General features: G+C 41.9%; 3 protein-coding genes and 2 non-coding genes across 12 annotated transcripts; 1 reads left to right on the top strand and 4 right to left on the bottom strand.

Annotated features, from left to right (window-relative positions):
- Nucleotides 1-1,126: 1,126 nt before the first annotated feature.
- zgc:114188 (40S ribosomal protein S17-like) lies at nucleotides 1,127-3,819 on the bottom strand. Its single transcript, XM_067380281.1, has 5 exons — nucleotides 3,714-3,819; nucleotides 3,184-3,335; nucleotides 2,903-3,008; nucleotides 1,736-1,801; nucleotides 1,127-1,246 (listed from the first exon to the last, which is right to left on the bottom strand). The coding sequence occupies exons 1-5, from the start codon at nucleotides 3,714-3,716 to the stop codon at nucleotides 1,169-1,171; spliced, it is 405 nt and encodes a 134-aa protein (XP_067236382.1). The 5' UTR covers nucleotides 3,717-3,819; the 3' UTR covers nucleotides 1,127-1,168.
- Nucleotides 1,525-1,647, bottom strand: LOC137015640 (small nucleolar RNA SNORA71). The gene has a single exon (XR_010894005.1). It is a non-coding gene; the product is annotated as a small nucleolar RNA SNORA71 (small nucleolar RNA).
- Nucleotides 2,755-2,877, bottom strand: LOC137015641 (small nucleolar RNA SNORA71). Its single transcript, XR_010894006.1, has one exon. It is a non-coding gene; the product is annotated as a small nucleolar RNA SNORA71 (small nucleolar RNA).
- Nucleotides 3,753-23,220, top strand: LOC137015362 (transcription factor 12-like). Of its 8 annotated transcripts, XM_067380276.1 has the most exons (13): nucleotides 3,753-3,885; nucleotides 4,111-4,165; nucleotides 8,552-8,695; nucleotides 9,134-9,195; nucleotides 16,898-16,976; nucleotides 17,373-17,497; nucleotides 17,635-17,752; nucleotides 17,993-18,060; nucleotides 18,150-18,311; nucleotides 18,397-18,478; nucleotides 19,484-19,634; nucleotides 21,565-21,800; nucleotides 22,673-23,220. In XM_067380276.1, exons 6-13 carry the CDS (start codon nucleotides 17,378-17,380, stop codon nucleotides 22,789-22,791), a joined length of 1,056 nt encoding a protein of 351 aa, XP_067236377.1. In that variant the 5' UTR covers nucleotides 3,753-3,885; nucleotides 4,111-4,165; nucleotides 8,552-8,695; nucleotides 9,134-9,195; nucleotides 16,898-16,976; nucleotides 17,373-17,377; the 3' UTR covers nucleotides 22,792-23,220. The 8 variants fall into 8 exon arrangements, with proteins under 8 accessions (XP_067236377.1, XP_067236370.1, XP_067236376.1 ...); XM_067380269.1 differs by lacking the exon at nucleotides 9,134-9,195 and having other exon boundaries at nucleotides 16,877-16,976; XM_067380275.1 differs by lacking the exon at nucleotides 9,134-9,195 and having other exon boundaries at nucleotides 16,877-16,976; nucleotides 22,704-23,220.
- Nucleotides 4,125-7,274, bottom strand: pclaf (PCNA clamp associated factor). Its single transcript, XM_067380280.1, has 4 exons — nucleotides 6,662-7,274; nucleotides 5,890-5,976; nucleotides 5,482-5,656; nucleotides 4,125-5,407 (listed from the first exon to the last, which is right to left on the bottom strand). The coding sequence occupies exons 1-4, from the start codon at nucleotides 6,798-6,800 to the stop codon at nucleotides 5,365-5,367; spliced, it is 444 nt and encodes a 147-aa protein (XP_067236381.1). The 5' UTR covers nucleotides 6,801-7,274; the 3' UTR covers nucleotides 4,125-5,364.
- Nucleotides 23,221-23,235: the final 15 nt, after the last annotated feature.

The following is a 23,235-nucleotide window of genomic DNA, read 5'->3' on the forward strand; positions in this document are numbered from 1 at the left end:
ATATGGCCATGATGCGTCTTCCTACATGTTTAAGAAATGAAAAGCTACACACTCCATCAATTAGGGTAAGAAGTGTTCTCAAACATAAAACATGCTAGAAACATAATCACTGCATTAATGATCTAATACAGGCTCTCAAGCATTTGCCTTTTTAAATCCAGATTTTTTTTTTTTCAGTGTAACATGTTAGTTAGGAAAATGAACTCTAGAGAGGAGCACAGGCTGCCCTGCATTATTACATTTCTGAAGAAAGATGTTTTGAGGTTTGACTTAACATTAAAATCGACTGGTCAGCACTGACCGTCCACTGCCCTGCGAACGATGATAAAATCAGTTTTCTTCAATGAGAGAATTGATATAGAAAATCACATTTGGATGGTCACTATTAAATGTTTTTATTGAATGTCAAACTTTGAAAACAGTAGTTAGATTCAGCATTTATAATTAACATAAAATGTTGCATTCTTTCTAAATATTTATTGCTGCTTTTACCAGGAAGTGGATAAATGGAATTTTAATATTTAAGTAAATATTATATTGCGTAACAGTTTGGGCTTTTAGTCAATTCTATGCTGATTAATGTAATTACTTGTAATTAATCACATATCAGTATTTGCAGAAACAAAACAAAATGCCTGAAATAATTCAAGGACGATTGATTGCAGACAGAAGCTCTGAACTGACTGTAGATGTTAGTATTGTGTTTTGTTTCACTGACATACAGCATGAGTTCATCAGTGATTCACGCTTTCTCTGCTGGTTGATGGAAACTACATTCATTCACTCTAAATTGAGAAAACGATTCAAAACAAACTCATTTTTATTTTAACTAGGTTACTTTTACAATTTTAAACTGTTCTTTTCTGCTTTCACTCGAGCATGTTTTTGGCTCGGTGTGCATACGTTCACTTCAGTGTAATGAGTAGATTTCACCGCACACATTTCTACTGGGACTCACGAAAACACAAAGTAGATGCACTTTGTCATTTTTGAATAAACTGACCATCATTAGGCCCGACTAACACTTTTACAAACTCAAATGACATGTTCTGAGTTGCATGAAAGAAAGCTGCATGAAACGGCCACACATCAACATGGAGAAATAAAGACTTGAGAACCGCAGCGCTGGTTTTTCCCAGGGTTTTATTAAGAGATATATTACAAGTGTTCAGACTCCACGCGGGGTCTTGAAGTTCATGCCGACGGGAGGTTGAGTCACCTGGAGATTCGACAGGCTGCCGAAATCCTGAGGAAAAAACAAAACCAGATCAGTGACATCATTGTTCAGAGCTGCAAGGTCAAGATCAACACTAAACCGGTCCAGATCCTCCCCGGAGTGAAGCGCTTCAGGACTGATAACGCCGAGATACTGAATCAGACCTGACTGTGATCACGAGAGCGACGCCTACTGCAGGTTCAGCTGAACCACAGCGAACCGCGCCGTTCAGACATGAAGAACAGCCTCTGAACTCACTAATCGCTCCCCGCAGCCCTAACCAGATCCAGACATGAACTCAACGGACATGTGAGAAAGATTCAGGGTTTGTCAGGAACACAATCCAGCAAACACGGGAAAGACTTTCAGTTGCTCTTCCTGTTCATCAATGACCTGGAGACGGACACTCCACAGTCACTTTCGAGACAGGGTCACATGCTCTAACGCAGGGAATCATGGGATATATCAGACGCTCCAGTCACTTTCGACACAGACTGAAGTTTAATGAGTGATTCTCACCAGAAGCTTGAGCATCTCCTTGGTGTCGGTGTCGACCTCGATGATCTCCTGATCCAGAGCGGAAACCTGCGGAAAAACACAAGACCGTCAACATCAGACCGCATCATCATCATCATCATCATCATCAGACCAGCCTATTCCAGAGCCGGCGCCGAGAGCAGAGCCGTAGATTAATCTGAATCAGAGTTGCTCAGTAGAGTTCTGCAGCAGGTTAATATCGTTAACTAAAACTATTAAAAACATTTATTTATCCGCTCAAGTCGTGACGTAAGGAACGCCGTTTCCGCGTCCAAGCCTCGACTCGTTTCACTTGAGAATGCCATTGACGGCCGTTAATGAGCGCTATTTATTCATATTAAACAATCATTTTAAAAAGTTAAGCATTTTAAATAATTAGTCGACAACAGTCTCCGTGCTCACAGCGTCACAGACATTCATATTTTAACGATTTATAAAAGATGAATCATTGTCTGGCCATCAGGAATATTGGTATGGAGATAAACGTTATGATTATATATTTTTGTAGCATTACGTGTGTATATTAGCATCATTTGTTTTGGGATAGAGCGTTTGGACCAGGAAGCGCTGCCGCGTGATGTCAGACTTAACAACCGAATTGAGATAAAGCTGCAACATTAAAATACATAAATATTAGTTAACCCTAAATGGTAATATTTAAAATAAAGTGACAAAAAAAAAACTAATATGAAAACTAAATATAGCAAAAGTATATAAACAAAAAGCAAATTCAAAACATTAATAAAACTAAAATAAACCTGATGGAGACTCAATCACTTCCATAATGAACTTAAACTGCTGCATTTTCACACTAATTTTGTATTTAATAAACTGAAAGTTCCTCTTCAATCATCTTGAGAACATCCGAGCGGATTACGACAGGTGTAACGACATCTTAACACGGATTATAAATTAATATTCATGGAGTCTCAGATTAAAGCAGGAAGAGCTCGAGCTCATCTGATGATCAAAGCTGGCGCTCATGCTGACGTTAGCGTGATTGTGAGAAAGATTCAGGGTTTGACAGGAACACAATCCAGCAAACACGGGAAAGACTTTCAGTCGTTCTTCCTGTGCATCAATGACCTGGAGACGGACACTCCACAGTCACTTTCGAGACAGGGTCACATGATCTACGGTCAGACGCACCTCGGGCACGTAGTTGTCTCTGCGCTCGCGCTCCTCCTCCTGCAGCTTGATGGAGATTCCCCTGACCGGCCCTCTCTGGATGCGCTTCATCAGGTGCGTCACGTACCTGCGGACACACACACACGGTCAGACACACTCAGGACTGTTCGGACAGGAAGTGACATCAGCACAGTGATCTGATGACCTGAGTCACAGAATGAGCGGCGCTGGACCGTCATGACCTCTGACCCCACACATGTACGTGTGTACTGTGACAGTGTCCCAGCATGCACTGCTCTCACCCGGCGATCTTGTTGCGCAGCTTCTTGCTGGGGATGATGGCGATCTCCTCGCACACGCGCTTGTTGGTGTGGAAGTCGTTGCCCAGCCGGGTGTAGTACTTCTCGATGATGACCCGAGCGGCCTTCTTCACCGTCTTGGTCCTGACTCGACCCTGCAGCACCACAGAAGAACATCAGAAACACAGCAGCATTGCATTCTGGGCTGGTCAGAACACACACACACACACACACACACACACACACAGCAGAACCTCTATCTGAACGGATCGGTTCCTCGAGATCTCATCACGTGTGAAGATTAACTCATTCTAGTGAAATAAACGCGCGAGCTGGCGTCAGTGTGAGCGCGACTGTGATCGCGCGCTTTAACGCGCTGTAATCTGCCGCACACACTCATCTGTCGCGTCATACTCACACACACACACACCCGTCAGTCTCTGCTTCACACCCGCGCGCTTGCGCTGATGGATCGAGCAGCACTGAAGGAGGATTACAGCAGATTCGCGAGAGAGACTCGGTCAGATACCCACCATGATGATGCGGAGAGCGGAAGAGAAAGAAAGAGAGCCAGACCGGAACTGGAACCGACACCGCGAGCGCCGCAGCGCCACTCACTGCCCTCTGGCGGTGGAGGAGCGACACTGCAGCTCATCAGATGATTCAATGGAGCTCCCACCGAAATACCGCAGTAAAACTCATTAGGTGCAGAATAACTTTGTTTTCTGGGTTAGGAATAATAGATGTACTTTAGGTGTAATCACTAATCTTCTGTACTTTTATGCAGAAATATCAGAATTGTGCACTTTAAACTATACATGTCATAAATCTGGCCAGCTTCAGCAGTGCGAGACAAAATACTGTTTTAAACTGTATATTTGAGCATTTAAAGGTGCCTGCTAAACTAACTGTGCTGTTTGTGTCTTATAGGTGAAGGCATTAATGAAGACAGATGAGAAGTTTACAGCAGATCCTCTGATATACAGTAATATCTGTGTTTTATCATGTGATTTGAGTATCTGTGAAGCTTCAGATCAAACCCTGTGTTCAACAGTAACGTGTTCATATGAACTGGAAAAAAACTCAAAAGGCCGGTTTCACAGACAGGGTTAGACTAACCCAGGGTTAGGCCTCAGTTCAATTAGGCCATTTATGTGGCTTTTATAAACAAACACTATACTGGTGATCATCTTGAGACAAAACACTGACACTGACCAATTTTAAGATGTGACAGCACAAGATGCTTTCAGTTAAAACAGCTCAAACATGCGTTTACTCTGACTACAGGGATGCAAACGGGTTAGGGGAAAAGGTGAGAACGTCGCGTGGACATGCTTCGCACATTTATATTCATAAATTCATTTTTAATACTGTATATATCCTAAACTGTAATGCAGGATACTGAAGACAGTATTGCTGATTAGCCTGTAACACTGAGCTAAACTGTTTGCCCTCTCTCTTCACCGTTTCCACATCTGACCTCAAATACATCAAATATTCCCCTTTACAGTCAGACATTAGTTTTTAAAGTAAGAGTAAAGGAAACAAAGACCCCCCACCCCACAAAAACACTCACTGGATCTAGGCAAATCCCACAAGTGACCTATTTTGATCTCAAAAGGGTGAGGAGTTTGAATCTGACTAGCTTAAGCTTTGTGAGACCAGGGGAAAGGGTTTGAGTCATGTGGAACTAAACGAGCCAATTAAACAGCAGCTGTAGATTAATCATTCTCATGGACTTGATCGTTGAATCTCATTTAACAAAATCTTTATTCAAGCACAGCAAGGGTTGTGTTCAGATGAGTGACCGTCGCTGCTGTAGACTGACCTGACGAATCACTGACCGGAAACACGTGCTTCATTCACCGCTTCTGACGGACAAACTCTGATCCACTCACTGATATCAACCCTCACATGTACACTAGATCAAAGATCAAGCCATGGGATAACACCAGATATTCAGGAGAGGGTGGGCAGAATCCCTCAACTGCTCATTATAGAGTCTGATCAGTGAATCAGACATCATTCAGTCATGTGATCTGTGCTGTCAATCACTGTAGAGATCAGGCAAACTCTGAAAAATTCATTTTATTTAACCTGTACAAAATGAACCAAACAATTCCAATAAAAGTATTTACAGATGTACACTAAAAACTGCGTCAATGAAACATGAAAATCGTGAAATTATTCATCCTCCTCCTCATCGTCGTCAATGATCGGTCTGGACCTGAAACACAGAAATACGGTTCAGTGAAGTTCATTACAACGACTCAAACATCTCGACCGAAGCTCAGCACTCACTTCCTGGGCGCTTTAGTCACGCCGCTGCCGCCCGCCTCCTCGTCATCGGACGCGGGATGAAGGTTTTCCTTCTCTGGCTTCCGGCTGGGACCGCCGAAGAAGTCTCCGATCCCCTTCTGCCATGTCGGAGTGGGACGCGGACACACGGGATTCCCTCCAGCGTACTTGCTCTTGGCTGACCAAAGCAAACACAACAAACAGTCATTGACATGGACACACATTTCACTTTTACTGAAAAAAAAAAACAAGCTGAAAACAAACTAACATCATCTAGACTGACTTCAGTGTGAAATCCTTCCTAAATGCCATAAATGTCCTAAATAACTCTAAAAATGTATCTTTTAGCGTCATGCATGAATTAAAAAAAAAAACAAGTCCTCCAAGAAGATTGTGAAGGCGCGTACTCACCAGGCGTGCCCGATTGCGCGCCGCCGCTCTGCGAGTTCATGGATCCGGACGCGCCGAGTGACTTCCGGGGCGCGGAAGCTGCAACAGCTAGAACAAAAACACAAAGTTAACGATCACATTCAATAAATCCAGCACAACACAAGCCACACAGTCAGAATGACGCGAGTTCCGCTCGCGGAGACTTTCAGCGCTTCATTGTGACGCGACGCGGACAAACGAGAAAGTGGCGCCATTTCATTTCGTCTCATTCAGCTCCACTAACAGACATTAACTAACGTTCATTAACCTTCACTAACGTTCACACAATAATAATGACACGATTACAGCTGTGAAAACACTCATTTCATTATTTATAAGAGCAAAATTAACATCTGCTGAAACGATGTTCAAGGCCAGAGCTCGCTACACTACAAAAACAGCTTCGCGCTAAACGAGGTTCACAAATAAATAAAGTTAATAAGCGTGTAAAAGTGTTTCTCAGGGAAACTGAAGTTCGTGAATTAGTTTCGGAGAGTTTGTGCTTTAGAGTCGCTGCACAAATGGCGGGAGATGAAGGATAAACATTTACTCAAATACATCTACACATCAACATTAACAGAAAAATACTGCATATGCCTAATCAACAACAACAATAATAATAATAATGAATAAGAATAATAATATTACGATTAATACAACTTTATCACTCCAGACCGGGTTAATAACGAGTTTAAACGCGGTCATGTTTCTTGATCAGACTAACTAAAGTTAGGGTTTGCTCGATGTTTCTCACCTTTCCTGTAGGATCCGGGGACGCTATCGGCTTTAGTTCGCACCATCGCGCTCTTCTGATGCCGCCCGCCCGACGCGCTGACTGACGAAATAAAGCTCGCGACTCCCGCCTTCTTTTTAAAAGAGAAGCCGAATCGCATGGCGTCACGGACCGTCAGCCAATGGCTGTAGAGGAAACGGGGGCACGTGACTGTAGATTACGCCACTCCCATTTTAAAGGACAGATGAACAGCATTATGGAAAAGTTACCATGGTAACGACAGATTGGCTGAGGCAAAGCAACTTGATTTTAGCCAGTCAATCCCAAAAAGAGGCATTTTATTAAACATTTACTGAAGTGACAATAAATGAAGTAACTATCGTAGTAAGGTTGGATTAATGGCTCGTTTGTGTAACGATGTTTATTGTGGAAAGAGCTGTACAATAACTCTGACGTGTGGGGGTTAATATTCACCAATCAGCTGCAGAGCGTCACTGCTTACGTCACTCATAGAAACGGAGGAAAAATGTAAACAGTGCGTGTGTGTGTGTGTGTGTGTGTGTGTGTGTGTGTGTGTGTGTGTGTGTGTGTGTGTGTGTGTGTGTGTGTGTGTGTGTGTGTGTGAGTGTGTGTGTGAGCAGCTCATGATCTGATGTGTGTGTGAGTGTGTGTGTGTGTGTGTGTGTGTGTGTGTGTGTGTGTGTGTGTGTGAGCAGCTCATGATCTGATGTGTGTGTGTGTGTGTGTGTGAGTGTGTGTGTGTGAGTGTGTGTGTGTGTGTGTGTGTGTGTGTGTGTGAGCAGCTGATGATCTGATGTGTGTGTGTGTGTGTGTGTGTGAGTGTGTGTGTGTGAGTGTGTGTGTGTGTGTGTGTGTGTGTGTGTGAGCAGCTCATGATCTGATGTGTGTGTGTGGGTGTGTGTGTGTGTGTGTGTGTGTGTGTGTGTGTGTGTGTGTGTGATGTTCTTCAGAAGACCAGTGATTCATGAGCTGGCCAGCGGGTCACGCTTCTGTCGGCCTTCACCCGAGTCAATCCTCTTATTCCTTCATCATCCTCATCCTCGTTCTCGTGTGTGTCCTGTTTGTTTGTTTATATCTGTGGTGAGAGATAACCAGCGTCTGCAGGTCACCGCCTCAGAATGATGTTTGTCTCCAAGCTGTTCAAAGACTTTCATGGTATTACTGTCCAAGAATATGGAAACACCATGGTTTGATTTGTTAGTGTGCAGACCAGTGTAACTGTAGAGCAGGACACAGTCACTGAAACCAGCCTGTTAAAAGAGTGTGTGTGTAGGAGCTTCACAGTGCTGTCACTTCATCTGATCTGAGTTTGTGCTTCACATCCAGAGCGTCTTCCATCTTTATGAAGGTAATGATGGTTTGAGTCTAATTAGCAAGCGCTGCACTGTAGTTGTTATTTGGGCCAGTGTAAAAAGATCATGAATATTCAGTAATATTATTGATTAGACAGCAGTGTCACTCAGATGAGAGATGAACATGATCTGATCTGAATACTATAGTCTTCTGTAGAGATGCTTTACAGCACAGTGTGAATGAATGTTGCAACATTTACTCTGTCAACACTGACATTACGACACTGTAGCATCTGTGTCACATTATATGTAAATTCTTTATGGGCTGTAAATGAAAAGAGCCCATAACAGAGCAGTGACATCATCATCACCGAGCTTTGCTTCATGTGAGGTCGGCAGGTCAGCGGACAGTAAATCAGGGATTACATCTGAGGAAAACAACACATGCAGGCGCTCAGACACGACAGGTATAAATATCTCCACGCTCAACACAGGAAGTGGGTCACAGAGGCGGGACGGTGATTCTGAGGTCATGTGACAACTGAGAATGATTCTGTGTGATTCCTGTGATTGTCATGTGTGTTATTTCTATCTGCAGATCCCGTCTGGCTGCAGTGGTTTGTCTCTTCAGAGAGGAGCGCTGATCTCCAGACAGGAGTGTGTGAGACTCTGAGACGCTGCCCTCATGTTCTCATCAGGATCACCTGACGCACTGATGTATTGCTTTGGAAGTGAGGAAGTGGTGAGTTATTCCCTGATTCAGTGTGTTTATGAACTGTGCACCATGTGTTCATGTTCATTTATTTTCATGTTTCTTTTCTTGTTCAACTTTTATCTGATGCTAATGTTCACACACACACACACACACACACACACTTTTATAACTCACACAAATGCAGTAACACTTCAAAATAAGGTCTCATTTGTTAACATTAGTTATTGTTTCAATTAACATTAAAAATATATTTTTACAGCATTTATTAACCTTTTTGTTAATGTTAGTTATTAAAAACGTTCATACAACTTTTGATTTAAGAATGTAGTCATAAATACTGGGATTAACATTATGATTAATAAATGCTGTAGAAGTATTGTTCATTCTTAGTTCATGCTCACTAGTGTAGTTAACTAATGTTTACAAATGAGACTTTCTTGTCAAGTGTTCTTGTTTGTCTCGTAGATGCTGCGTTTACATTCGTTCCGCTCACCCGCCGCAGTGAGAGACAGAGATCATAGTGTGAGGTGTGAACTTTACCTCTCGAGTCGTCTGCAGGTCATCTGTCTGCCAGACCAGACCCAGACGACACACATCAGCCTCAGATTGACATCAGATAAACACATGCAGAGACCAGTGTGCGTTTGAGCCTTATTTCCCATCGTCTCCCATCAGTGATCACATCAAGCTAATCTTATTTGTACAGCGCTTTCTCATCACACACTGTTTCAAGGCAGCTCTACAGAAAATCATGATGTTCATGTCTAGAATTTAATGTCTTCATGACTTATAGTTACATTCACATTCGTTACTCTGACACACTAGTTACTTTGACACATTCGTTACTCTGACACACTCGTTACACTTGTTACTCTGACACACTCGTTACTCTGACACATTCGTTACTCTGACACACTTGTTACACTTGTTACTCTGACACACTCGTTACACTCGTTACTCTGACACATTCGTTACTCTGACACACTTGTTACACTTGTTACTCTGACACACTCGTTACACTCGTTACTCTGACACATTCGTTACTCTGACACACTTGTTACACTTGTTACTCTGACACACTCGTTACACTCGTTACTCTGACACATTCGTTACTCTGACACACTTGTTACACTTGTTACTCTGACACACTCGTTACACTCGTTACTCTGACACATTCGTTACTCTGACACACTTGTTACACTTGTTACTCTGACACACTCGTTACACTCGTTACTCTGACACATTCGTTACTCTGACACACTCGTTACACTCGTTACACTCGTTACTCTGACACATTCGTTACACTCGTTACTCTGACACACTCGTTACACTCGTTACTCTGACACACTCGTTACACTCGTTACTCTGACACATTCGTTACTCTGACACACTCGTTACACTCGTTACACTCGTTACTCTGACACATTCGTTACACTCGTTACTCTGACACACTCGTTACACTCGTTACTCTGACACACTCGTTACACTCGTTACTCTGACACACTAGTTACACTTGTTACTCTGACTCACTCGTTACTCTGACACATTCGTTACTCTGACACACTAGTTACTTTGACACATTCGTTACTCTGACACACTCGTTACACTCGTTACTCTGACACACTCGTTACTCTGACACACTAGTTACTTTGACACATTCGTTACTCTGACACACTCGTTACACTCGTTACTCTGACACATTCGTTACTCTGACACACTCGTTACACTTGTTACTCTGACACACTCGTTACACTCGTTACTCTGACACATTCGTTACTCTGACACACTAGTTACTTTGACACATTCGTTACTCTGACACACTCGTTACACTTGTTACTCTGACACACTTGTTACACTTGTTACTCTGACACACTCGTTACACTTGTTACTCTGACACACTCGTTACTCTGACTCACTCGTTACTCTGACACACTAGTTACTTTGACACATTCGTTACTCTGACACACTCGTTACACTTGTTACTCTGACACACTCGTTACTCTGACACATTCGTTACTCTGACACACTTGTTACACTTGTTACTCTGACACACTCGTTACTCTGACACATTCGTTACTCTGACACACTTGTTACACTTGTTACTCTGACACACTCGTTACTCTGACACATTCGTTACTCTGACACACTTGTTACACTTGTTACTCTGACACACTCGTTACACTCGTTACTCTGACACATTCGTTACTCTGACACACTTGTTACACTTGTTACTCTGACACACTCGTTACACTCGTTACTCTGACACATTCGTTACTCTGACACACTTGTTACACTTGTTACTCTGACACACTCGTTACACTCGTTACTCTGACACATTCGTTACTCTGACACACTCGTTACACTCGTTACACTCGTTACTCTGACTCACTCGTTACTTTGACACATTCGTTACTCTGACACACTCGTTACTCTGACACACTAGTTACTTTGACACATTCGTTACTCTGACACACTCGTTACACTTGTTACTCTGACACATTCGTTACTCTGACACACTTGTTACACTCGTTACTCTGACACACTCGTTACACTCGTTACTCTGACACACTCGTTACACTCGTTACTCTGACACACTAGTTACACTTGTTACTCTGACTCACTCGTTACTCTGACACATTCGTTACTCTGACACACTCGTTACTCTGACACACTAGTTACTTTGACACATTCGTTACTCTGACACACTCGTTACTCTGACACACTCGTTACTCTGACACACTAGTTACTTTGACACATTCGTTACTCTGACACACTCGTTACACTCGTTACTCTGACACATTCGTTACTCTGACACACTCGTTACACTTGTTACTCTGACACACTCGTTACACTCGTTACTCTGACACATTCGTTACTCTGACACACTAGTTACTTTGACACATTCGTTACTCTGACACACTCGTTACACTTGTTACTCTGACACACTTGTTACACTTGTTACTCTGACACACTCGTTACATTCGTTACTCTGACACACTCGTTACTCTGACACATTCGTTCTGATCGAACTGCCTCGATACTATCGAGTATCGAAAAGTGTCTTGTCATTCGGTACCAAATTTCGGTACCTCAGAATGGAGCCGAGTAGAGGGGCGGAGAAATGCTTTCGCTGTCTCGTTGAGGAGCAAGTAACGTTGCGCTACATTATTATTTATATCTAAATATATAAAACTATACGCGCGAGAGAGACCCTATGTGCGAGAGGGCGAGTGAATCAACGGTTTCGTTTTCAGTTTATCTCCGAATGGACGGGTGAGAAACGGCTGTTTATGTGAGCAGCCGGTTCACTACAGATAATACTGTTAACAGAAAACAAAAGTGTCGCACCGCCTGCAGAAACAGCGGAACGCGCAATGTTTTTTAGACTAGTTATGGACAGGTACAACACACAGCAGCTTTACATCAGCATTCGTCCCTCAAGTCTATGGAAACACGCGACCGGTTCGTGACAGGCTCGTTCACCTGCACGAGCACAGGCTCTGCCTCTGGCTCCAGAACGCGAACAATTCTGCTGAAAAAGGGGTATCAGCGTCCTCCTGATACTGCGGATAATCTGCGGGTCGGGCCAAGTAATAAAAAAATAACATTCAAATTAATTGCGGGTGGATGAGAGATGAATCATTAATGTGTTGATTTTAATAAAGACACAGAACTCTTATTTCAACGAACTTGCGTCACTCTTACTTCCGCTTTGATCTTGTTAATAATAATTAATTTTTTGAAGAAGAACAATTGCTGAGTGATTTAAAAAGAGCCTCACTTACTCTGACACACTAGTTACTTTGACACATTCGTTACTCTGACACACTTGTTACTCTGACTCACTCGTTACTCTGACACACTAGTTACTTTGACACATTCGTTACTCTGACACACTTGTTACACTTGTTACTCTGACACATTCGTTACTCTGACACACTTGTTACACTTGTTACTCTGACACACTCTTTACACTCGTTACTCTGACACAAAGTAACTAGTTACTCTGACACACTCGTTACTCTGACACACTAGTTACTTTGACACATTCGTTACTCTGACACACTTGTTACACTTGTTACTCTGACACGCTCTTTACACTCGTTACTCTGACACAAACTAGTTACTCTGACACACTTGTTACTCTGACACACTCGTTACTCTGACACACTCGTTACTCTGACACACTCGTTACTCTGACACACTCGTTACTCTGACACACTAGTTACTTTGACACATTCGTTACTCTGACACACTCGTTACTCTGACTCACTCGTTACTCTGACACATTCGTTACTCTGACACACTCGTTACTCTGACTCACTCGTTACTCTGACACATTCGTTACTCTGACACACTCGTTACTCTGACTCACTCGTTACTCTGACACATTCGTTACTCTGACACACTCGTTACTCTGACTCACTCGTTACTCTGACACATTCGTTACTCTGACTCACTCGTTACTTTGACACATTCGTTACTCTGACACACTCGTTACTCTGACACACTAGTTACTTTGACACATTCGTTACTCTGACACACTCGTTACACTTGTTACTCTGACACATTCGTTACTCTGACACACTTGTTACACTTGTTACTCTGACACACTCTTTACACTCGTTACTCTGACACACTCGTTACTCTGACTCACTCGTTACTCTGACACACTTGTTACTCTGACACACTCGTTACTCTGACACACTAGTTACTTTGACACATTCGTTACTCTGACACACTCGTTACTCTGACTCACTCGTTACTCTGACACACTAGTTACTTTGACACATTTGTTACTCTGACACACTCGTTACACTTGTTACTCTGACACATTCGTTACTCTGACACACTCGTTACACTCGTTACTCTGACACATTCGTTACTCTGACACACTTGTTACACTTGTTACTCTGACACACTCGTTACATTCGTTACTCTGACACACTCGTTACTCTGACACATTCGTTCTGATCGAACTGCCTCGATACTATCGAGTATCGAAAAGTGTCTTGTCATTCGGTACCAAATTTCGGTACCTCAGAATGGAGCCGAGTAGAGGGGCGGAGAAATGCTTTCGCTGTCTCGTTGAGGAGCAAGTAACGTTGCGCTACATTATTATTTATATCTAAATATATAAAACTATACGCGCGAGAGAGACCCTATGTGCGAGAGGGCGAGTGAATCAACGGTTTCGTTTTCAGTTTATCTCCGAATGGACGGGTGAGAAACGGCTGTTTATGTGAGCAGCCGGTTCACTACAGATAATACTGTTAACAGAAAACAAAAGTGTCGCACCGCCTGCAGAAACAGCGGAACGCGCAATGTTTTTTAGACTAGTTATGGACAGGTACAACACACAGCAGCTTTACATCAGCATTCGTCCCTCAAGTCTATGGAAACACGCGACCGGTTCGTGACAGGCTCGTTCACCTGCACGAGCACAGGCTCTGCCTCTGGCTCCAGAACGCGAACAATTCTGCTGAAAAAGGGGTATCAGCGTCCTCCTGATACTGCGGATAATCTGCGGGTCGGGCCAAGTAATAAAAAAATAACATTCAAATTAATTGCGGGTGGATGAGAGATGAATCATTAATGTGTTGATTTTAATAAAGACACAGAACTCTTATTTCAACGAACTTGCGTCACTCTTACTTCCGCTTTGATCTTGTTAATAATAATTAATTTTTTGAAGAAGAACAATTGCTGAGTGATTTAAAAAGAGCCTCACATACTGAATTTTTGCATTGAAAACTAAACTTTATTAAAACTATTTGCACTGATTTATTGTGTTGGGTAAATTTAGTTAATTTGTGCTTTTTTTATTCCCCGCAGTGGCTCAGGAGATGAGTCTTTGAGTCTGAAAAAAGTCAACAAAATTAAAATATAAAACCAAATTTTTTTTTTTGAGGTTATGTAATCTTGTTTAAACAGATTTTATAAAATTGGTATCGAAAAAGGTAACGTTTAGGTATCGGTATCGAAGTCAAGGTATCGGTATCGTCTCGGTATCGAAAATTTTTGAACGATACCCAGCCCTAACTCTGACACACTCGTTACTCTGACACTTTCGTTACTCTGACACACTCGTTACTCTGACTCACTCGTTACTCTGACACACTAGTTACTTTGACACATTCGTTACTCTGACACACTTGTTACTCTGACTCACTCGTTACTCTGACACATTCATTACTCTGACACACTTGTTACTCTGACACACTCGTTACTCTGACACATTCATTACTCTGACACACTTGTTACACTTGTTACTCTGACACACTCGTTACACTCGTTACTCTGACACATTCGTTACTCTGACACACTTGTTACTCTGACACACTCGTTACTCTGACACATTCATTACTCTGACACACTTGTTACACTTGTTACTCTGACACACTCGTTACACTCGTTACTCTGACACATTCGTTACTCTGACATACTTGTTACACTTGTTACTCTGACACACTCGTTACATTCGTTACTCTGACACACTCGTTACTCTGACACATTCGTTACTCTGACACACTCGTTACACTTGTTACTCTGACACACTCGTTACACTTGTTACTCTGACACACTCGTTACTCTGACACACTCGTTACTCTGACTCACTCGTTACTCTGACACATTCGTTACTCTGACACACTTGTTACACTTGTTACTCTGACACACTCGTTACTCTGACACACTCGTTACTCTGACATACTTGTTACACTTGTTACTCTGACACACTCGTTACACTTGTTACTCTGACACACTCGTTACACTTGTTACTCTGACACACTCGTTACTCTGACACACTCGTTACTCTTGTTACTCTGACACACTCGTTACTCTGACACACTCGTTACTCTGACTCACTCGTTACTCTGACACATTCGTTACTCTGACACACTTGTTACACTCGTTACTCTGACTCACTCGTTACTCTGACACATTCGTTACTCTGACACACTTGTTACACTTGTTACTCTGACACACTCGTTACACTTGTTACTCTGACACACTCGTTACTCTGACACATTCGTTACTCTGACACACTTGTTACACTTGTTACTCTGACACACTCGTTACACTCGTTACTCTGACACATTCGTTACTCTGACACACTCGTTACTCTGACACACTCGTTACACTCGTTACTCTGACACACTCGTTACTCTGACACACTCGTTACTCTGACACACTCGTTACTCTGACTCACTCGTTACTCTGACACATTCGTTACTCTGACACACTTGTTACACTTGTTACTCTGACACACTCGTTACACTCGTTACTCTGACACATTCGTTACTCTGACACTTTCGTTACTCTGACACACTCGTTACACTTGTTACTCTGACACACTTGTTACTTTGACACACTATTTACTTTGACACATTCGTTACTCTGACACACTCGTTACACTTGTTACTCTGACACACTTGTTACTCTGACACACTATTTACTTTGACACATTCGTTATTCTGACACACTCGTTACATTTGTTACTCTGACACACTCGTTACTCTGACACACTATTTACTTTGACACATTCGTTACTCTGACACACTCGTTACTCTGACTCACTCGTTACTCTGACACACTCGTTACTCTGACTCACTCGTTACTCTGACACATTCGTTACTCTGACACACTTGTTACTCTGACACACTCATTACTCTGACACACTCCTTACTCTGACACACTTGTTACTCTGACACACTCGTTACTCTGACACACTTGTTACTCTGACACACTCGTTACTCTGACACACTCGTTACTCTGACACACTTGTTACTCTGACACACTCGTTACTCTGACACACTTGTTACTCTGACACACTCGTTACTCTGACACACTCGTTACTCTGACACACTTGTTACTCTGACACACTAGTTACTTTGACACATTCGTTACTCTGACACACTTGTTACTCTGACACACTCGTTACTCTGACACACTCGTTACTCTGACACACTTGTTACTCTGACACACTAGTTACTTTGACACTTGTTACTCTGACACACTCGTTACTCTGACACATTCGTTACTCTGACACACTCGTTACTCTGACACATTCGTTACTCTGACACACTCGTTACTGACACACTCGTTACTCTGACACATTCGTTACTCTGACACACTCGTTACTCTGACACACTTGTTACTCTGACATGCTTGTTATGAAATGTGTTGATGGTGATCTCTGTTTGACAGGTCTTTTCTCTGTCACTAAAGCCAGAGGAGTTGAACAGAGAGTCTGTCTCATACCCGTCACCAGGATTACCCAGAAGCCCTTTCACCAGCACAGTGTTTGGTGAGATGCCTTTTGCTGCTCTTTCTTATTCTTTCCTGCGGATTCCGAACATGGTTTGTGTATGAATGTGTTTGTGTTCAAACGAGGAAAGCCTGTGTGTGTTGCTGGTGCATGTTTGTCTCTCTCAAGGCTTGTGGGAAGCCGAATGGTCTCAGATTCAAGATTCCCCAGACGAGACATGAGCATTTGTTTACTCAGCTGCTTTTAAATGTCTGAAAGTTTATAAAGTAAAAGTCAAGCATCTACAGCCAGACAAGTGCTGCTGCTTTGATTCCTGTTCTGAAAATGTTGATTCTTTCAGCCTTTAGTTTTAGTCACAGTCGAAGACAATAAATAAATGATCTGATCATGCATGCTGAGGTTTGCTTTATAATAGTGTGTGTGTGTGTTTGTTAGATGGCATGGGCAGTTCAGAACTCTGGAGCTCAGCCAATGGCAGCAGCCCGTCAGCTCAGGAAGGCATGCTGGGAAATTCAGCACAGCCTGGGAACTGTGGAGACCTGGCATCACACGAGCGGCTGGTAAAACTTTCCCTCCCTCTACAGATGTGACAGAGGCCTCAGAAAGCTCTTTTTCCTCAAGTATAACCATCAAATTAGCACATTTAGTCATGAATCAGAGAGATGCAATAATAATCAGACATGTTTTGTGTGTGCAGAACACGTGGCTGCATTCAGACGGCACTAAACGTCTCCCGTCGATGTCCTGCTTCCATCGAGGCAGAAGCACAGCCGTGTCTCTCTCCTCACCTGTAGGAGGCGCCGAGTGCTGCACAGGTACATCAACATCATCATCCTGCTGCCCAAACTCAACAACAACTCAATCAATCAGTCACCTGTCAGCTGAAGTTAGGTTAGGAACGCGTTATGCTTTCCTGCAAACGGAACGGAAGAAACTGCTCGGAACTAGAAATCCAAGATGTTTTATTCTGCAGCCACGCGTTTAGTAGCAGGTCCCCTGAATTACTGTGGTTGGTTTGATATGAATAAGGGTGTGGCATCTTCATCTCTCACCAGCAGGAGCCAATCACTGCCCACAACCCACTGGAGTGACATCACTGCTGGCCAATTACGAACCTGCGCTGGTAAGTTCAGTCTGTAGTGAGATCAGATTTATCTGATGTAACTTCAATAAGAGAATGAGAGATAGAAGCATCTGTCTGTCCCGTCTCAGGTAGAGGACCGGCTGGACGAAGCCATCCATGTCCTGCACAATCACGCAGTGGGTGTGACCAATGCTGACTTGACCAATGATCTGCGCAGCCTGTTCAGACAGACGCCCCACGGCCCAATCGCATCCATCGCTGGCTCAATGGCCAGCAGATCGTCAGCAGTTGTAGGTTTGAGTTTGTTGGTTTCAGCTGATGGTTCTTTATTGAACTGTTCCTCGTACTCACGCATGCTTGTTTTGTGATTGATAGAGTGAGTCGGCCGCTCTGGCGATACACTCGTCTGTCTCTCAGCCCGCTGCGGACCTGACCAATCAGAGTGACCGTTGCAAAGGTGTGGACCAATCAGCATCACTCATCCACACGTTTAATGACACTGTGTATTTCCAGCATTAGAGTTATAGTTCTACATTTCATATATGACCATGTCATTCCACTCGTGAGGTGCCCTTCATTCTATCCATTCTACTTTTGTTATATTTCTATTTTCTTTTAGTATCTATTTATTCTATTCTATTATCTATTCTATTTACTGTATTATCTATTCAATTCTACTCAGTTCTATTCTGCTCTATCATTTATTCTATTTTACTGTATTGTCTATTAAATTGTACTCAGAATATGTAATAGAATATAATATAACCACTTTATTATCTATTTTATTTTTATTACATTTATTTATTGTTTGTCTATTCAATTCTACTCAGTTCTATTCTATTAGCTATTCTATTATCTATTCTTTATTCTATTATCTATTCTATTTTACTCTATTGTCTATTCTTGTTACGTGCTGGTGTTATAGAGATGAGGTGTTCACGGACTTCCACAGTAAATGGGTATTTATTAACATAAAGGAGCTAGAAACAACATCCAACACATCAAATAACATTTAGAACAGACCAGGAGTGAAGGGAGTGAGTCCATAAACAAAGGGAGTGCAAACGAGGAAGTCCAGGTGATGACGATAAGTGATGATGGGGAGATGACGAGGGAAGTGAGTGCAGGTGTGGAGAACAGGAGGACTGTGGGAAATGGAGTCCGGGGAACACGGGAACTGTGACAATTCTACTCAGTTCTGTTCTGTTCAATTACCTTTTCTATTTTATTCTTTTGTCTACTTAGTTCTACTCAGTTCTATTCTATTCTATTACCTATGCTATTTTTATTATTTTCTACTCTATTATTCTATTACCTATGCTATTTTATTCTATTGTGTATTCAATTTTATTCAGTTCTTTTTTTATTCTAATCCATTATCTGTACTATTTTACTCTGTTGTCTCTTTTATTCTACTACTTTTATTCTGTTCTGAATGTCCTGTCTCTCTCTCTGTCTGCAGGGCTGATATCCCATGATGCCTCAGTGTCTCTGCAGCTGAAATCAGAAGTGTCTGAGGTGGAGGAGCTGCTGATGCGTCATGTGACCCGCGTCTCCTCTGATGATGCGAGCGGCACTCGAACGGCCGCCGGCGACACTGGGACCAGGACGAGGTGACGTGCCTCCATAACGCTCCTGTAACCTTCACGAGAAACTTCATGGATTGTGAAATATAATCAGAATCAGAATGAGTTTTATTGGCACAAGGAATTTGTCTTTGTGACAGAAGAAATTCAAAAAGTAGCAATAAATGATAAATAAAGCATGTAAGTTAGTTTTTAATACATGTGCAATCTGTCATTTAAAGGCTGTTTCATTATTTTGTTTTATTCATTTGCAGACAGTTAATTTTCATCTAATTATTGCTTCTTAAATGGCTGGCACTTTATTTGGCCACTAGAGGGCGAAATGTCCTTACATTACAGTTTTTTACAGACGCTAGGACACATTTCTCAATACTTGGGTCACTTTTTCAAAACTCTTCACACAGTTCTCCTAACCAACTTTCATCTTGGTACAGCAGTTAATTTCACATTCAAAATGCACTAAATCTACCAAAACACTTCATTCAGGTCTCAAATCAACTCATTCTTCCAGAACACTAGCAAAGGTTTTAACCCAGCAAACACACTTTGTCAGTCATAAAACATCGACCTTAAAAACACTAACATCAGTTAGCATTATACAATGTTTTCTTTTTTTAAATTTCTTTATAAAACAAGAATGACACTCTCTACTGCTTATAATTCACCACAGTACATGTTACATGGTCCATGTTTACATTACAGAACAAAATTATTCCTAAGTTTCCCCTTTTGAATATATATTCCTCTGATAGTATATATTGAATATATTCCTCTGATAGTATGGTAATGAAACTGAAAAACGAATGCTTGTGTAGGTGTTCAGTTTCATCTAATTCCTCTGATAGTATTGGATTTTTTATATTCAGAATATATTTCATAACTATATTACTGTAGAAATGCAGCATATTTCTGCCTTATTCAGTTTTGTATGATGTTATTGTTTTGAACATAAGTTTAACAGTATTGAAAACAGTATGTAAGCGTGTGCAGATTGGCCTGTACGTACAAAGAGTTTTGGCAGTTGTTGTGTCTGAGTGTGAAAAGAAGTCATGACATTTGAGAGATGTAGTCATTGAATGCATTTTGTGCCAAAGCAATGATAACTGATCCTCAGTTTAGCCCACATAGACTTCTGTTGTGCTCACTGTGTGAAGAGTTTTGCAAAAGTGACCTAAGTATTGAGAAATGTGTCCTAGCATCTGTAAAAAACTGTAATACATGATGCTGCAGTGACTGGCCTGTGTGTGTTTGTGTCTGAATGATACAGATGATAGAGAGGAAACACATGTGTATCATCACACACACACACACACACACACACGCACACACACGCACACGCACACACAGTTTAGGTTTTGGTTCCTCGTGGGGACATTGGCATAAATTCCATAGGCGTAATGCATTTTATACCGTACAAACTGTGCATTCTCTCCCCCTACCCCTAAACCTAACCATCACAGGAAACTGTGCATACCTTTACTTTCTCACAAAATCATCTTTTAGTATGTTTATTAATCCATTTTCCTTGTGGGGACACAATCTGTGTCCCCACAATGTGGTCGAACTCAGATTTATATTACATCGTGGGGATGTAATATAAATGTAATATAAACAAAAACACACACACACACACACACACACACACACACACAGTCCCCACCGTCTTCAGCACTGCAGCTATTTCAAACACAACAAACTTCTGTCTGTCAAATGTCTGGATTTAAGTGTTTGTGCATCTTTTTTAATAATAAGCATTAAAAAAGCATAATGACATCCTGAAGTAAAAATCACATTGATTTTAATAATGTTGTGATTCCTCTGGAGCTGATGAGTTTGGTTCATGGATCAGAATGCTTTTTGCAGATTTTTTAAATCCCTGTGTAGAAAATAAATAGGAATAGTACTTCCATACTTAAATTGCGTGTGTGTGTGTGTGTGTGTGTGTGTGTGTTCACAGCAGCAGTGTTCATGAGGACGAGGATGTGAGTCCGGAGCAGAAGGCCGAGCGGGAACGCGAGCGGAGGATGGCGAATAACGCCCGCGAGCGGCTCCGTGTGCGCGACATCAACGAGGCGTTTCAGGAGCTCGGCCGCGTGTGTCAGATTCACCTGAAGAACGACAAGCCACAGACCAAACTGCTGGTCCTGCACCAGGCCGTCGATGTCATCCTGAGCCTGGAGCAGCAGGTCAGAGGTCAGTTCACCACTGAGAACCTTCAGAACTCTCCCATCCATCCTGAACAATATGTAAATGCTTCAGATCAGAAGTCATATGGTGTTCATACCAGATCTTTCTCTTCCGTTTGTTTGTTCGTTGTGTTTGTTTAAGAACCTGATGGACGTCTCTAACACTTTAACTAAAACTGAAATATAACAATGACTAAATATGAAAAATGTATAAAAACTAAAACAGTACATTAATGATACAAAAATAACACTGCAAAATATTCCAACTAAAAACAAATTCTTGTTTAATTTGCTGACTGAAAATGCACAGTATTTTTGTCAACAACTCGTTAACACATGAAATGAAATCAAAATCCTTTAAATAATGAAATTGCATCAATAACATAATTTACGTCACAGACGGATGATCTTAGAAGTCTGGAGTTTATCACACTGAGCTTCATTTTTCATTTCTTTTTCATTCTATTTTTTCATGGCTGTTTTCTCTTTGGTGTGATTGAATGACACTACTGATGAATTATATGGACTCTTTATATCATCTGGGTATTTGGTGTCCTTTTGGAGTCTCCAAGTGTCCTTTTGTGAAAGAAATGTACCTTGAAAAAGAGTAAAAAGAAAATAGTTTTGTGAGAATCACTCCTCAATCTGATAGTTAACTTTGATGGATATAATGAATGATGATGAAATAAAAATAAATTTATAGCCCTAATATTTTCCCCAAAATGGTTACAGAACTGATTGAGAATCATAATATGTGTGTGTGTGTGTGTGTGTGTGTGTGTGTGTGTGTGTGTGTGTGTGTGTGTGTGTGTGTGTGTGTGTGTGTGTGTGTGTGTGTGTGTGTGTGTGTGTGTGTGTGTGTGTGTGTGTGACCCACAGAGCGCAGTCTGAACCCAGTGTGTCTGCGCAGGACAGAAGAGCTGAAATCCTCCAGCGTGAGTCTGAACCTGCAGTACATGATCCAGGATTTCCAGACCAACGTGCCAGGACATCTGTGACGGACACCAGTGTGTGTGTGTGTGTGTGTGTGTGTGTGTGTGAGTTTGTGATAAACACTCCAGTTCCAGTATGAAGACGTCTCATCTGTGCTTCTGCTGAGCTGGTGTTGATGTTCCTGCAGTGTTTATTTACACACACAAACACCCGGACAAACCTGTTCCTGTCGGAGTCTGTAAGCGTTTTCCACTCTCAGGATCTGTCGATCTTTCAGAAAGCAGGACTCGCTGTGTGTGTGAAGCAGAGCTGTAATGAGTTTCATCTGCGTCAACAAATGAAATGGTTTTGTTTGTCTCTTCATGTTTTGACAGATTCAGTTTCAGTTATGCAGCTCAACACGTCCTTCATGTGAAAGCAGATGTTCATTTTGTCTTTCTCTTGCTTAAAGACTGTTTTTTAAATCTCTTTTTATTACCAATGGCACGTTTAATACATTCATCAGATGT

Source organism: Chanodichthys erythropterus, chromosome 24, assembly GCF_024489055.1.
Source record: "Chanodichthys erythropterus isolate Z2021 chromosome 24, ASM2448905v1, whole genome shotgun sequence".
Classification (NCBI taxonomy): Eukaryota; Metazoa; Chordata; class Actinopteri; order Cypriniformes; family Xenocyprididae; genus Chanodichthys; species Chanodichthys erythropterus.